The 15,126-nt window shown below is 39.2% G+C and overlaps 3 protein-coding genes across 3 annotated transcripts; 2 read left to right on the forward strand and 1 right to left on the reverse strand.

Annotated features, from left to right (window-relative positions):
• Nucleotides 1-3,046: 3,046 nt before the first annotated feature.
• Nucleotides 3,047-4,604, forward strand: LOC112290940 (small ribosomal subunit protein uS2). The gene is made up of 4 exons (XM_024537793.3): nt 3,047-3,211; nt 3,386-3,648; nt 3,782-3,979; nt 4,211-4,604. The coding sequence occupies exons 1-4, from the start codon at nt 3,106-3,108 to the stop codon at nt 4,520-4,522; spliced, it is 879 nt and encodes a 292-aa protein (XP_024393561.1). The 5' UTR covers nt 3,047-3,105; the 3' UTR covers nt 4,523-4,604.
• A 1,894-nt stretch (nt 4,605-6,498) lies between these two features.
• LOC112290941 (small ribosomal subunit protein uS2y) lies at nt 6,499-8,364 on the reverse strand. The gene is made up of 5 exons (XM_024537794.3): nt 8,170-8,364; nt 7,892-8,057; nt 7,455-7,717; nt 7,124-7,321; nt 6,499-6,892 (listed from the first exon to the last, which is right to left on the reverse strand). The coding sequence occupies exons 1-5, from the start codon at nt 8,362-8,364 to the stop codon at nt 6,581-6,583; spliced, it is 1,134 nt and encodes a 377-aa protein (XP_024393562.2). The 3' UTR covers nt 6,499-6,580.
• A 5,043-nt stretch (nt 8,365-13,407) lies between these two features.
• LOC112291835 (small ribosomal subunit protein uS2-like) lies at nt 13,408-15,004 on the forward strand. Its single transcript, XM_024539746.3, has 4 exons — nt 13,408-13,572; nt 13,747-14,009; nt 14,143-14,340; nt 14,572-15,004. The coding sequence occupies exons 1-4, from the start codon at nt 13,467-13,469 to the stop codon at nt 14,881-14,883; spliced, it is 879 nt and encodes a 292-aa protein (XP_024395514.2). The 5' UTR covers nt 13,408-13,466; the 3' UTR covers nt 14,884-15,004.
• Nucleotides 15,005-15,126: the final 122 nt, after the last annotated feature.

Raw genomic sequence — 15,126 nt, forward strand, 5'->3', positions numbered from 1 at the left:
TATTAAGAGATTTTTGGTAGCTTCAAATATAAAGGTAATTAAAGTCTTTGTACAATCACTTGATATTTGTTCAAGATCAAAAACTCCTCATCATCAATCTTATGGACTTCTCCAGCCATTACCTATTTTGAAACAATTATAGTTTTTTGTTTCTATGGATTTTATCACAAATCTTCTAGTCTCAAGTTTTTACAATCTTATATTTGTGATAATAGATTGTTTTACTAAGATGGCACATTTTGTACTATATTCAAAATCTATCACGAGTGAAAAAATGGCTAAACTTTTTTTTGACAACATCTATTATTATCATAGATTGTTCAAAGATATTATATCAAATAAAAGAACTCAATTTATATCAAGATTTTAGACAATCTTTTTCAAGATTTTAAAAGTGGATATAAAGCTCTCTTTGGCTTTTCATCCTCAAATTGATGGACAAATGGAATGAGTGAATCAAGTTCTACAGCAAAATTTGAGGTATACCATCAACTATCATTAAGATAATTGAACAATTCTTTTGCTATTGGCAAAGTTTAGGTACAATAATTCATTACATCTTTCTACTCAACAAATACTATTTTTTGTCAATTATGGTTATCATCTACAACTTGATACTTTTGACTTTTCAAAAATTGATAATCCTATAACAGAAGATTTGGCAAATTATTTGTCAAAGCTACATGCAATATTAAAGGCATAGATAAAGAAAGTTTAAGAATGACAAAAGATGAATGTGGATGCCTATTGCAAAGAACAACCATAATTCACTGTATATAATAAGATATTGCTACTTTGTCATAATATCAAGACTATTTATTTTTTGAACAAGTTGGACTATTATAGGCTGGGACTTTTTCTCATTTGTAAACAAATCAATCATGTTGCTTACGGATTACAACTATTGGTATTATATTATATGTATTCTTATTTGAAAATGTAATAAGCATCTAGCTATGGAAGATAAATAATAATGCAACAAAAATTCTATTAAGTCTAATAGAACCTTAAATAAACTTCAAGTAATTTTTAAAAATCCAATTAAACTTTAATCTAATAAAATAAATTGAAAAGAAGTTACAAAAAAAACAAAAAAATCCTAAAACAAAAATAAAAATAAAAATTCTAATATAATCCTACTTAAAACCTTAATTAAATTTTAATCAAATCCTGTATCAAATCTTAATTGAAATCCTAATTGAATCTTAATCAAACTCTAAATCAAATTCTAATGAAATTCTAACTAAACCTTAATCAAACCGTAGATCAAACTCTAATGAAATCCTAATAAAATTCTAAATCCTAGACAAGTTCTAAACCGAATCCTAGACCAAATCCTAAACCAAATCCTAATCAAATACTAAATCTTAAATAAAATCTTAACAAATCCTATAACAAAATAGAACCTCAATAATTAATCATCAAAAAAATGATATAAATTCAAAATTTACATACTTTTTAATGTCTTAGTTAAAAACAAGGACAAGGAAGATGAAATCCATTGTACTTATCAATTCAAAGAAGCACTATTATATTATGTGAAGTTTTACTTGAAAATACACCAAGCACCTAACTGTGGAAGGTAGAAAAGAAATTACAATAATAAGAACCTAACAAATCTAATAGAATCCTAAATATATCTTAATTAAATCTTAATAATTTTAATCAAGATTTAATCAAATTCAAAAAAAATCTTTAAAAAATTTAAAAAAAAAAAACATGAAAGAAATCTTAAATAAATATCAAAGAAATTTTAAATAAATCTTAAATAAATCTTAATAAAGTTATATTTTAATCCTAATTTAAATCCTAATGGATCTTAATTAAATCTTATGTCAAAACTTAATTAAATCCCAAATCAAATCCTAGAAAAATTTTAAATCCTAAACCAAATCTTAGAAAAATCCTAAATCCTAAACCAAATCCTAAACAAATCCTAAACCCTAAATCAAACCTTAACCAAAATCTAACCATCTTAAATCAGCCCTAAGATAAATTAAAATTCTCATATTTATTAATTAATCTATTGATCTTGCTTTAAATTTTACATGCTTTTCAATCTCTTAGTTAAAAATAAGTAGAAAAAATTTGAAGATAATTGTACTTACCAAATGGAAGAAAAATCCAAAAATTTGCTTAGGTGTTGCTTAACCTCTTACTTCAATCTAAATGTTGAACTTCCAATTCCAATATCTCTTATTTGAACTAATGATTTTCTCCCAAATTTAAATAAAACTATTGAAAATCAAGTTTAGTCTCAACACAAAAAAAATCACTTTAATCCAATGAATAGATTGCTAAAGATCTTAAAAAAATACTCACTAATCATCAAATTCTAATTTTTGAGACCTCAACCTATAAAAACTTTTACAAACTTTAATCTAATCATTTAACTGATCTTAAATATATAATATATATCAAGCACAATTATATCCACCAATCCACAAAATTGCATCTATAGATCTACTATAAAACTCTTGAAATTGCCCAAAATATCAACCTTATTTTATTTCACAAAAATCCAAGTCATTTGAAATAACCATGATTTTGTAAAGTTTTTACAAAGTCATTACAAATATAAATCATTAAAAATTAATGTTCATAGAAACATTATTAAGTCTGCTTTAAAATTCCACTCTCTAATCTACCAAAAAACCCCAAAGTCACCATAGGTATATGGTTTTGTGCCTTGCGGTCTAATTTCAACCTAAGCTGACAATTAGTCCTCTTTAGATATCAATTCTTAGCTTCTTGAGGTAAATTTTACTAAAATCTATTCTTAACTTCCTCCTATACATGTCTATAATATTTTATTTTCCAATCTACTTTGTTTTGTCTTATTTACAGCCTTACAAAATAAGTAGAAGCTTGAATTTAAGAGGAAGGCGAACAGAAACGCACACGAAAGGGAAAGGGAAATCGAAGGCGCGAACGTAAAAGACACCCGGCGCCCCCGTCTCTTTATCTTTAGGGCTCCAGCTTCGTCGTCCCGGTCCCGAGGTGTGTAGAGGCTCGCCTCGGCACATCTGCCGGTCCTTTTCGCAGCGCCAATTCCAGCTTTCAGACGTCTGTGATTCCAGCTTTGGTCCCCTGCCGGACTTCACCATGAAGGAGAGCGATGTGCAGATGATGCTGGCTGCCGACGTGCACCTCGGCACCAAGAACTGCGACTTCCAGATGGAGCGCTACGTCTGGAAGCGCCGCTCCGATGGTAATTAGGGCTTTTTCCCCCTGTGGCCCGTGTTGGGGTTTGGTTGGGTGCGTGTGCGAGTGTTCGTTTTTTGGTGCGGGGGCGGCGCGGGGGGTTTGGTGCGGATGGAATTGGTTTGTGAAGGTGGGCGATTGACGAGGGTAGTGGGGTCGTTGTTTTATTCTGTGTGGGCAGGCATTTTCATCATCAACGTGGGCAAGACCTACGAGAAGCTGGAGCTGGCCGCGAGGGTGATTGCTGCCATCGAGAACCCGCAGGACATCATCGTCCAGTCCGCGAGGCCGTACGGGCAGCGCGCGGTGCTGAAATTCGCGCAGTACACGGGATGCCAGGCCATCGCGGGGAGGCACACGCCCGGTACGTTTACGAATCAGCTGCAGAACACGTTCAGCGAGCCCAGGCTGCTGATTTTGACGGACCCCCGCACTGATCACCAGGTGAGTGACTGAGGTGGGAGACGATGGACGGATGGGAGCAGAGGGGGGTTGTTTTAGGGCTGGAGGGGGTGAGGAATGGATAAGGTGGAGAAGTGGGGCGGTGTGTGACGATGAGTTGTGTTATGTTTGGCAGCCCATCATGGAGGCAGCTCTGGGGAACATTCCCGTGATCGCGTTCTGTGACACGGACTCTCCGATGAAGTACGTGGATATCGCGATTCCGGCGAACAACAAGGGCAAGCACAGCATCGGTGCTCTGTTCTGGCTGCTGGCCCGCATGGTGTTGCAGATGCGAGGCACGATCAGCGCCGCGCACCCATGGGACGTGATGGTGAGTGTGGCGATTTGGGAGGTTTGGGAGGGGGGAGGGGGCATTGCGGGGTGGGAGGGGTTGGGATGTGAATGTGGTGGACGTGGCGGGTAATGCATGGGGGATAGGTTGGGTGGTGTGGGAGGGCGTATGGGAATTGGGAGGAACGGAGAGCGGGGCTGGGTGATAGTTGGTGGCGAGGGGAGGGGGCTGATTGTGCGAGTTGGGGGGGGGGTCGGGTGTGCGGTGCAGGTTGACCTGTTCTTCTACAGGGAGCCCGATGAAGGCAAGGACCGCGAGGAAGAGGAGGGAGGAGCAGCTGAGTTCGCCGCAGTTGAATACGCGGCGCCGACGCTTGCTTTGGGAGGGGATGCCCAGTGGGGTCCCGAGGCCGCTGAGGCCGGGCAATGGGAGACGGACGCAGCAGCTGGTGCGGTGCCCGCAGGGGCTCCAGCTGGTTGGGACGTGGGAGCCGCTGCTGCGCCAGTTGCTCCCGCAGGTTGGGATCCCGCCGCGCCTGCTGAGGCTCCCGTCGCACTTGCTGGGTGGGAACCTGCCGCTTAGTTAGAATTTAAGAGAGGGACGGCTCGATTGATGAGATTGTATTTGTGTGAACATGCACTTTGAATCTATATTTTTGCGCAAACATGGAGATATGGGAGAGCACGGGCGTGGTTGTGATGTGATGTGGGAGGGGTGTGGTATCGTGAATTGGTGAAAGCGGTCCTTGATGGGGTGGGGCAGTTGGGACAATGCAATGATTTTTGGAGCACGGTAGGTGGTAGGTGTCAAGGTGTTAAGAGTGTAGCTTGTAAAGCCTCCGCCCAAGGAATGGGTTTTAGTTTGTATATTTTGTATGCTTATTTTGCGTATAAACATTTAGGGCAGGTTTTTATTTTTTCCTTAGAAAATTCAAATTGTCTTGTTCTAATTTGATCTAACATAGGTGTTAGGTTCTTAAGTGGGTTGGGTATCTCCAACCAATTTAGCATCAAGATATTCTTATTCTTTGTTCAATCTAAATTCTAATTTGACCCAACTTGGGTATTAGGTTCAGAGGTAGGTCAAGTACGTATGATGTGCCTTCTTTCTAATTGGTCCAAGTGTTCCTACTATTTAAATGTTATTGGTTGGGATCTATTGATTAATTAACCTGACCAATTAATAATGATAAACAATTAAGAAAATTAAAAACTTACAAGCTTATGAAAAGAAATATTTTTATAAATAGGATTGCTATTAGATCTATTCAAAAATGAAATTCACTGAATATCACTAAGTTATAGAATTGACAATTAGATTATATGAGTCAACAAAGACTCATTGAATTATACAAGCGTTGTGCTTTAGAAAGACATTACCGAAATTCTTAAATTATAGTATTCTGTAATACTTTTAGTTTACAAAATATTTTAAAATATGCTTTAATATAGTTTTTTGAGTACAATAATGATATGTTACACTACACATATTAAAATTTATACAAGCATGTGTCTATTGCTTTAATAGTTGGAGTAATATGGTTTTTATACTAAATGTTTCAGTAACTATTTGAAAAACTTTATCACCAAATCAGCAATTTATTTGAGAAAAACGACAATCATATTCCATCTTATAGTCTTAACGAAGTAACTAATATTCATACACCATTCTAGATTGTCAAAAGGATCGAAGATCCAATAATACTATAGAATATAATAACGAAGATAGAACAAGTTCCGAGCTGTAGACATCACCAAAATAAAAAAAACAAAATTTTTAATAGCTATGGCTATTAGGATACAACAGTATTTTCTTTGAGTAAAAATCAAGGTAATCATTCTATCTTAGAAAAAAACATACTAAAAAACTATGCGTTCATATAAATAAACATATCTATATACATATATATTTCAATTTCATGTAAAATTGTGATCCACTAATTTCGTCTACTACATTATACTTAAATTATATTTAGATGATGTGGTTGCCTAGTGAAAAGTTTACTTCTTCAATAAATTATTGCCTCAAAAAAAAAGTTAAATGATCGTTCAATTAAAAGATCACTTAATTTCAATTTCATTTTTTTTTTGTACATCTATAAATATCTATAAATACACACATATATATATATACACACACACAATGTGCAACTGCACCAACTTCAAAGATGGCATGCGCCTAAGTTCCATGCATGCACTGGACATTTCGACAGACGCTCACGCATGGTACTCACGTGCCTCGCTTACTCGTTGAAACCTGCTACTTCATTGAGTAGAAAGTTGGAGCTTGACAGACACATTTGCAACTTCAGCGCAATGGTCCACACGGACGATACCAACATCAGATCGCGGGCGTACCTTACTGAAAGAGAATCCCACGTCCTAAACCGACCGAGCTACCACTCTTAACACCTTGACACCTACCACCTACCGTGCTCCAAAAATCATTGCATTGTCCCAACTGCCCCACCCCATCAAGGACCGCTTTCACCAATTCACGATACCACACCCCTCCCACATCACATCACAACCACGCCCGTGCTCTCCCATATCTCCATGTTTGCGCAAAAATATAGATTCAAAGTGCATGTTCACACAAATACAATCTCATCAATCGAGCCGTCCCTCTCTTAAATTCTAACTAAGCGGCAGGTTCCCACCCAGCAAGTGCGACGGGAGCCTCAGCAGGCGCGGCGGGATCCCAACCTGCGGGAGCAACTGGCGCAGCAGCGGCTCCCACGTCCCAACCAGCTGGAGCCCCTGCGGGCACCGCACCAGCTGCTGCGTCCGTCTCCCATTGCCCGGCCTCAGCGGCCTCGGGACCCCACTGGGCATCCCCTCCCAAAGCAAGCGTCGGCGCCGCGTATTCAACTGCGGCGAACTCAGCTGCTCCTCCCTCCTCTTCCTCGCGGTCCTTGCCTTCATCGGGCTCCCTGTAGAAGAACAGGTCAACCTGCACCGCACACCCGACCCCCCCCCCAACTCGCACAATCAGCCCCCTCCCCTCGCCACCAACTATCACCCAGCCCCGCTCTCCGTTCCTCCCAATTCCCATACGCCCTCCCACACCACCCAACCTATCCCCCATGCATTACCCGCCACGTCCACCACATTCACATCCCAACCCCTCCCACCCCGCAATGCCCCCTCCCCCCTCCCAAACCTCCCAAATCGCCACACTCACCATCACGTCCCATGGGTGCGCGGCGCTGATCGTGCCTCGCATCTGCAACACCATGCGGGCCAGCAGCCAGAACAGAGCACCGATGCTGTGCTTGCCCTTGTTGTTCGCCGGAATCGCGATATCCACGTACTTCATCGGAGAGTCCGTGTCACAGAACGCGATCACGGGAATGTTCCCCAGAGCTGCCTCCATGATGGGCTGCCAAACATAACACAACTCATCGTCACACACCGCCCCACTTCTCCACCTTATCCATTCCTCACCCCCTCCAGCCCTAAAACAACCCCCCTCTGCTCCCATCCGTCCATCGTCTCCCACCTCAGTCACTCACCTGGTGATCAGTGCGGGGGTCCGTCAAAATCAGCAGCCTGGGCTCGCTGAACGTGTTCTGCAGCTGATTCGTAAACGTACCGGGCGTGTGCCTCCCCGCGATGGCCTGGCATCCCGTGTACTGCGCGAATTTCAGCACCGCGCGCTGCCCGTACGGCCTCGCGGACTGGACGATGATGTCCTGCGGGTTCTCGATGGCAGCAATCACCCTCGCGGCCAGCTCCAGCTTCTCGTAGGTCTTGCCCACGTTGATGATGAAAATGCCTGCCCACACAGAATAAAACAACGACCCCACTACCCTCGTCAATCGCCCACCTTCACAAACCAATTCCATCCGCACCAAACCCCCCGCGCCGCCCCCGCACCAAAAAACGAACACTCGCACACGCACCCAACCAAACCCCAACACGGGCCACAGGGGGAAAAAGCCCTAATTACCATCGGAGCGGCGCTTCCAGACGTAGCGCTCCATCTGGAAGTCGCAGTTCTTGGTGCCGAGGTGCACGTCGGCAGCCAGCATCATCTGCACATCGCTCTCCTTCATGGTGAAGTCCGGCAGGGGACCAAAGCTGGAATCACAGACGTCTGAAAGCTGGAATTGGCGCTGCGAAAAGGACCGGCAGATGTGCCGAGGCGAGCCTCTACACACCTCGGGACCGGGACGACGAAGCTGGAGCCCTAAAGATAAAGAGACGGGGGCGCCGGGTGTCTTTTACGTTCGCGCCTTCGATTTCCCCTTCCCTTTCGTGTGCGTTTTTGTTGACCTTCCTTCCAAGTTGCAGTCTGTCGGGACGTCGTGCTGATGAGGGTGGGTCTTCGTCGCTGTTTGCCTCGGGTGGTTGGTGTTCTTCTTTTCTTCGTGTTGGATGGAAGAGGCTTCTTCTTTCCTCACAGTGCCTTGCCATCCTCATGCGCTCGGCCTTTGTCCTATGACTTTCTTCCCTTCGTTGCTGGTTGGGTTTTAGATTATTCGCTCAACTGTTTCTGTTTCTTTTTCTTCTCTCTTTCCCTCTCCCACTGGTCATGTGGGTGTGTTCTTCGAAGTCTCTTCCTTTCTTTGTTACATTTTGGTTTTGTTGTTTTTTTATCTTGTGTATTTTTACGATGCAGGCTCGCATGGCGAGTTGCAATGTGAGGCTAGGCTTTTAACAGCACTTTTGACGGACTAAAATTGATCACGAGTTTTCCTGTTGAAATGCTTGAATTTTTGGGGGACGTCAGCGAACAATTTCGTTGTTTTTTCCTTTCTTTCTGGCTTCAATCAGCAGATCTTAACATGTCAAGAGTCATTACAGGCCTTGTGGAGGGAAAGGAGATTACACAGTTTTTTTTTTTTTTTTTTTTTTTTTTTTTTGCTTATAATGGGCAATTGTTCTACTAAGTGGTAGGCAACGATCAACAGAACCTAAACTGCGCCCACATTTTTTGCAAGAAGCGGACGAGCAAGCAGAGTAACAACAAGACAGCGGTTGGAAGTTGAACTTGTGTTTCCTTGAAAACACATTTGTGTGGAAATAGTGATTGTTTGATTATTTGGAAGCATTTCAACAAGCTCTATTGATCAAGTTGTACCATGTACAGTTTCTTTGAACCTCTGGTCGGGGATTTCATGCCCAACTGAACGTGGCTCTGAAGTTGTAAGGGCTTTGGAGAAGAAATAAAAGATCAGTTGAAAGATTAAGAACCAGCTTCTTGGCAAGATTGTATGGTTGGCATGAGGGAGATTTGTTTCCATCGAAGGCTTTTGAAGCGTGTGCAAGAACTTCGGGAAGAGACGGAGTGGTACAATAATGAGAGTGTGAAGAGAGAAGATAGTGCCATAATTTGCAATACAAAGTCGACATGATGGAGGAGGAACAAACAAAAGATTGCAAATAATTTGGATGAGGAGTTTGAATTTATAGGATGACGTGATTATTGAAATATTATTTCACCAATATAGTTTAATATACATATTAATTACACTTAGTAATTAATATTACTAAGTGTGAGTGTTATGAAAAAATATGTAGTTGATTGTCATTTGTGAATATGGTAAAAAATGAAACTGATAGTTTTACTTATTATGTTTTACAAGTTAAAATTAAAAATACTATAAGTTAATCATGTAGTCATTAAAATTTGATGTTAAATATTTTTAGTTTATGAATTAACAAAATATGTAAGATATGAAAATATTATATGGTGGTTATCAAGTTTAGTTTATGAATGAAGTTTTTGTTCTTAGAATATCAAATAGATGTATTGTTATTAGAGCTTCAAGGACTTCATGCATGCACAAGACAATACTTTGTAAAAACCACTACCAATGACACACACTTATTCTATAAATGACCTTGTTTATTACCAAAAAATTGGAATCACATGGCTTCTAGTCCAATTCTACTCCTCCTGGAGGTTCTATAATCTTGTACCACTATACTCAGTTTGCTAATTCTTGATTATACGTTGTGGTATTTCTTTGGCACCACCTTTGTTTTGTAGTTGTAATAATAGTGTTGTTCTTATCTTCCTACTTGTTATGCTACAAGTTTTAGTTGACCTCATGTTGTTTTAAACTATTTATAAATATCACTTATTATAAGAATTAAATTATTAAATTATTATGTTTAGTTTTTATTTATTATGTTTTTCAAGTAATAGATTCTACAATATTATTTTTTGAACCAACTATGTAGCACCATTCTTAAAAGTTACTTTTAATTGACAATATTTTTAATTATTATTTAGTGTATATAAATTTTAATTAATATTAGATTTTTATAAAATTATATTATTAGATCATATTTATGACCTAAAATTTGATTGCCAACTTTAATATTTCTTACATTTGATAAAAATTAGTTGTAGATAGAATTGTTGAGATTAAATAAAATAAAATATTAAATATGTATATTAACCTATATATTTTTAAGAAAGTTAATTGTGTTTTTTTAAAAGTATAAATGAATCATTACTACAATCCATAGAGTAATGTCTAAATTATGTTAATTTTTTTAAAAGTGAAATATTATAAATTTTATAAAAATATAATAAGTATAAAAAATTGATATTTATTTATTTATTTATTTAACTTTAGATTTATTGCTAATTTTATTGCATATATATATATATATATATATATATATAATATTATGTACCTATGTCTTTAAAACAATGCATGCTATTTTGTAGTATCAAATTAATTTGATCAAAATTGGATTATATTTTTGCTTGATTTTACTTTTTAACAAGCTTTATATTATTTTTATTCTTAAAATTAATTTTATTTGATATTTAAAAGTATGTTGGATATAATACTAGTGTATGTCTTCTTTATATTAGAATCTAACCAAGTTTATCAAAATAGATCACCAACCTTATGTTTTAGCACAAAACTTAATATCTTATGTCAAATTGTGACTTAAGATGGATCCAAAAAATAATTTGATGCCAAAAGAATTTTCACTCTTGTCCAATTATGAAAACTTAAGATAAATCCTTTGTTTCTTTGAATATCCAAGATAGTATCATGGATCTAAATCATAAGCTATATGAATTTATTGTTTTCTAAATCATAAAATCGACTTTTTTTTTGGAAAATGAATTAATTTGCACACAGTATTATTTTCATACAAGTTGATTAATAATTACTAAAGAATAGTATAGTAAAATCTAAAATCATCTATTATCTTTTTTAAAAAATAATTTTTAAATGAAGATATTTGAGATATTTTAAACTTGTTACAAGCTTTATTTATGTATCTTAGGTACCCAACATAAGCCAAAATGCATATCAATAATAGAAAAGCCATTCCTTATAAGAATTATTTTCAATACATCATATGCTATTTTAGAACATCTAAGTTTAGGCATATATCTTTCTTCTTAATTGTGCAAAAATATAATATAGTACTTATAATTAAGTCAAAATCTTTACTAATCTAATATATATATATATATATATATATATATAATTTTTAAATTTTTATTTCTGTATTGTAAGTTAAATCACCTCAAACACTACTCCTAGATTTTAAATAACTTTCTTTTGATTTAGAAAATTTAAGTAAGGGAAAAAATTACATAATACCTACTCTCAAGTTTTTGAAGAGTGGATTCTATATGAATCAAGCTACAATTGGATTTATTTTGATTAGAAAGATTTTAAAACCACCAGTACAATTACTCATTATCTCCAAAACATTACAAATTTAAGCCACTTGTGAATATTTAGTGACGAGAAATAAAAGTATCACATCAATTTATCAATACATTGGTCTAAATATGGCATCAAAAGAACACACTATGTCACACAAAAATTAAACAATTAAAAACTGCTGCATTATACAACACATGTGATCCCTTGTTGCAAATCTTTATTCTCTTTGATTGTATTTTTGTTTTTAAATTTTGGAAATATTTGTCGTTTTAATTGAAATGGAGAGTGCATTATGATTAAGGTATAACATAAGATAGCTAATGCACTAAATAATAATGTTGTTTATTTTTACAAAAATAATGTAACAAAAAGAATTTTGTTTATTTTTACACTATTATAATATATCATTTATAATTGATAATTTAAGGATTTACTATATGTATGGAGACACACATTAATACATATCTATACAAGACTGTGAAACTTTGTCAAAAACTGTAAAAATTCAAGTTGGCATCTCAAATAATTGGAGGTTATAAGTGTCTCCAAAAAATATTTAAATGCTGGAGGCTGTTATCTACATTGCCAACAAAAGTACTTAAATGCCACATATGGCTTTAAAATAAATACATTGAAACGAATAACAACAGAGATATCCAAACTGATTCTTAACAGTTTATTTAATTTTATTTAAATGGTTTCTGAATTAAATGAAAATATTTTTTAAATATTTCTAGGACAATCAACGTTTTATGGAAGTTAAATCTATTTCATAATAACCTCTTACAAGTCATTGCAATAAAAATTTAATGATGGATGAAAAATATGTATACATTTCTTACATAGAAAATATAAAAATGTACTTTGAATACATAGATAAAGCTATGAAGTTTCTTGGTTCTTATTATGCTGAGCTATAATTTATTATTATTATTATTATTATATATAATGATTACATGTAGAACATTTTTATTAGGATGCAAATCAAACAAAATATCCTATAAATTAATAGATATACATGTTTTCATCAGTTAATCGTCCTGTAATAACTCATCAATTACAATGTTCAAAGACTAACAATTCTGGAATTTTCCTTCACTGTTCTATACTTTTTCCTCGTGATTAGACACACTCTTAACAAACCATGCTTTTGCATGCTGAATTTTACTTCACGGAAAGAGAATGTTTTCTGTTGTCATTGTTGTAAGCACTGCTGCTATTGTTATTACTATTGCCACTCATCCATTTAATATTCACATTTTGTTTAGTATCATGACCAAAACATCACATAACAGCGTTCTTCGATGTGCTTCTACCATAATTTTATAAACGTGACAACGAAGCATGCAAAATCTTCAGCATTTCAAATTATCTTTAACCGAAGAGCTTTGAATCTAATCAGCATCCACTTGGTTACGGTAGCGGGTCATTTTACAATTCTTGTAATTACAAAACAAAAGTGGTCGATGCAACCTCACATTCGTATTGTGAAGTGTATGATCTGTCTGTAATATTAGGAACTGTGGACTTAAACTACAAGCTGAAGCTGTTGTATGTATCAACACCGAAACCCCGAGTTTCAACAATTTCTCAAACTTTAAACTTCAGTAAGAACTTGAAAAATCTACAAATTGGGTTACACAATGTTCAAGACCTAATTTTTTCCAGTTGATACGATAGGACGAAAGCTCCTTCAACTATCATCCGAGAGAAGCGGATGAATTGACGACGATGGGATTAGGGTTTCATTGTTGCGGAGGTGGAGAGCGTTGAAGATCCAGAGCAGGATGAAGAGTCTCTCCCTTTTCGCAGCTGCAATTCCAGCCCCTGCAGCTCTGCAATTTCCTGGCTGCGTTTTATCAGCGAGACACCATGAAGGAGAGCGATGTGCAGATGATGCTGGCTGCCGACGTGCACCTCGGCACCAAGAACTGCGACTTCCAGATGGAGCGCTACGTCTGGAAGCGCCGCTCCGATGGTAATTAGGGCTTTTTCCCCCTGTGGCCCGTGTTGGGGTTTGGTTGGGTGCGTGTGCGAGTGTTCGTTTTTTGGTGCGGGGGCGGCGCGGGGGGTTTGGTGCGGATGGAATTGGTTTGTGAAGGTGGGCGATTGACGAGGGTAGTGGGGTCGTTGTTTTATTCTGTGTGGGCAGGCATTTTCATCATCAACGTGGGCAAGACCTACGAGAAGCTGGAGCTGGCCGCGAGGGTGATTGCTGCCATCGAGAACCCGCAGGACATCATCGTCCAGTCCGCGAGGCCGTACGGGCAGCGCGCGGTGCTGAAATTCGCGCAGTACACGGGATGCCAGGCCATCGCGGGGAGGCACACGCCCGGTACGTTTACGAATCAGCTGCAGAACACGTTCAGCGAGCCCAGGCTGCTGATTTTGACGGACCCCCGCACTGATCACCAGGTGAGTGACTGAGGTGGGAGACGATGGACGGATGGGAGCAGAGGGGGGTTGTTTTAGGGCTGGAGGGGGTGAGGAATGGATAAGGTGGAGAAGTGGGGCGGTGTGTGACGATGAGTTGTGTTATGTTTGGCAGCCCATCATGGAGGCAGCTCTGGGGAACATTCCCGTGATCGCGTTCTGTGACACGGACTCTCCGATGAAGTACGTGGATATCGCGATTCCGGCGAACAACAAGGGCAAGCACAGCATCGGTGCTCTGTTCTGGCTGCTGGCCCGCATGGTGTTGCAGATGCGAGGCACGATCAGCGCCGCGCACCCATGGGACGTGATGGTGAGTGTGGCGATTTGGGAGGTTTGGGAGGGGGGAGGGGGCATTGCGGGGTGGGAGGGGTTGGGATGTGAATGTGGTGGACGTGGCGGGTAATGCATGGGGGATAGGTTGGATGGTGTGGGAGGGCGTATGGGAATTGGGAGGAACGGAGAGCGGGGCTGGGTGATAGTTGGTGGCGAGGGGAGGGGGCTGATTGTGCGAGTTGGGGGGGGGGTCGGGTGTGCGGTGCAGGTTGACCTGTTCTTCTACAGGGAGCCCGATGAAGGCAAGGACCGTGAGGAAGAGGAGGGAGGAGCAGCTGAGTTCGCCGCAGTTGAATACGCGGCGCCGACGCTTGCTTTGGGAGGGGATGCCCAGTGGGGTCCCGAGGCCGCTGAGGCCGGGCAATGGGAGACGGACGCAGCAGCTGGTGCGGTGCCCGCAGGGGCTCCAGCTGGTTGGGACGTGGGAGCCGCTGCTGCGCCAGTTGCTCCCGCAGGTTGGGATCCCGCCGCGCCTGCTGAGGCTCCCGTCGCACCCGCTGGGTGGGAACCTGCCGCTTAAAAAACTGACCTTTCTACGGGTTGAAAATTCAATATATCGCCTAATTGCCTTGTGAAAGCGTTTGCTTTGTGGGCTTGGATGGAACACCTCTTTAATGGTATATCCTGGTTGTCACTTAGAATTTGTGTTGGGCCCTCTCCTGGTGTTACAATTTTTGTTGTTTGTTTCGTCTATGGGTGGACGCATTGCTTGGATGTCTTTAATGTCGGGGGGTTGTTTTGTAGTTGCTTATGTTGTATACAT

The sequence above is a fragment of the Physcomitrium patens genome, chromosome 14 (assembly GCF_059467195.1).
Source record: "Physcomitrium patens ecotype Gransden chromosome 14, ASM5946719v1, whole genome shotgun sequence".
NCBI classification, from domain to species: domain Eukaryota; kingdom Viridiplantae; phylum Streptophyta; class Bryopsida; order Funariales; family Funariaceae; genus Physcomitrium; species Physcomitrium patens.

Bases quoted from the DNA above. Each gene is read 5' to 3' on its own strand.
- LOC112290940 (XM_024537793.3), top strand. From the start codon at position 3,106: ATGAAGGAGAGCGATGTGCAGATGATGCTGGCTGCCGACGTGCACCTC. The intron at 3,212-3,385 runs GTAATTAGGGCT...CTGTGTGGGCAG, and splicing joins CTGGAAGCGCCGCTCCGATG to GCATTTTCATCATCAACGTG. The intron at 3,980-4,210 runs GTGAGTGTGGCG...TGTGCGGTGCAG, and splicing joins CGCACCCATGGGACGTGATG to GTTGACCTGTTCTTCTACAG.
- LOC112290941 (XM_024537794.3), bottom strand. From the start codon at position 8,364: ATGAGGATGGCAAGGCACTGTGAGGAAAGAAGAAGCCTCTTCCATCCA. The intron at 7,718-7,891 runs GTAATTAGGGCT...CTGTGTGGGCAG, and splicing joins CTGGAAGCGCCGCTCCGATG to GCATTTTCATCATCAACGTG. The intron at 7,322-7,454 runs GTGAGTGACTGA...TATGTTTGGCAG, and splicing joins ACCCCCGCACTGATCACCAG to CCCATCATGGAGGCAGCTCT.
- LOC112291835 (XM_024539746.3), top strand. From the start codon at position 13,467: ATGAAGGAGAGCGATGTGCAGATGATGCTGGCTGCCGACGTGCACCTC. The intron at 13,573-13,746 runs GTAATTAGGGCT...CTGTGTGGGCAG, and splicing joins CTGGAAGCGCCGCTCCGATG to GCATTTTCATCATCAACGTG. The intron at 14,341-14,571 runs GTGAGTGTGGCG...TGTGCGGTGCAG, and splicing joins CGCACCCATGGGACGTGATG to GTTGACCTGTTCTTCTACAG.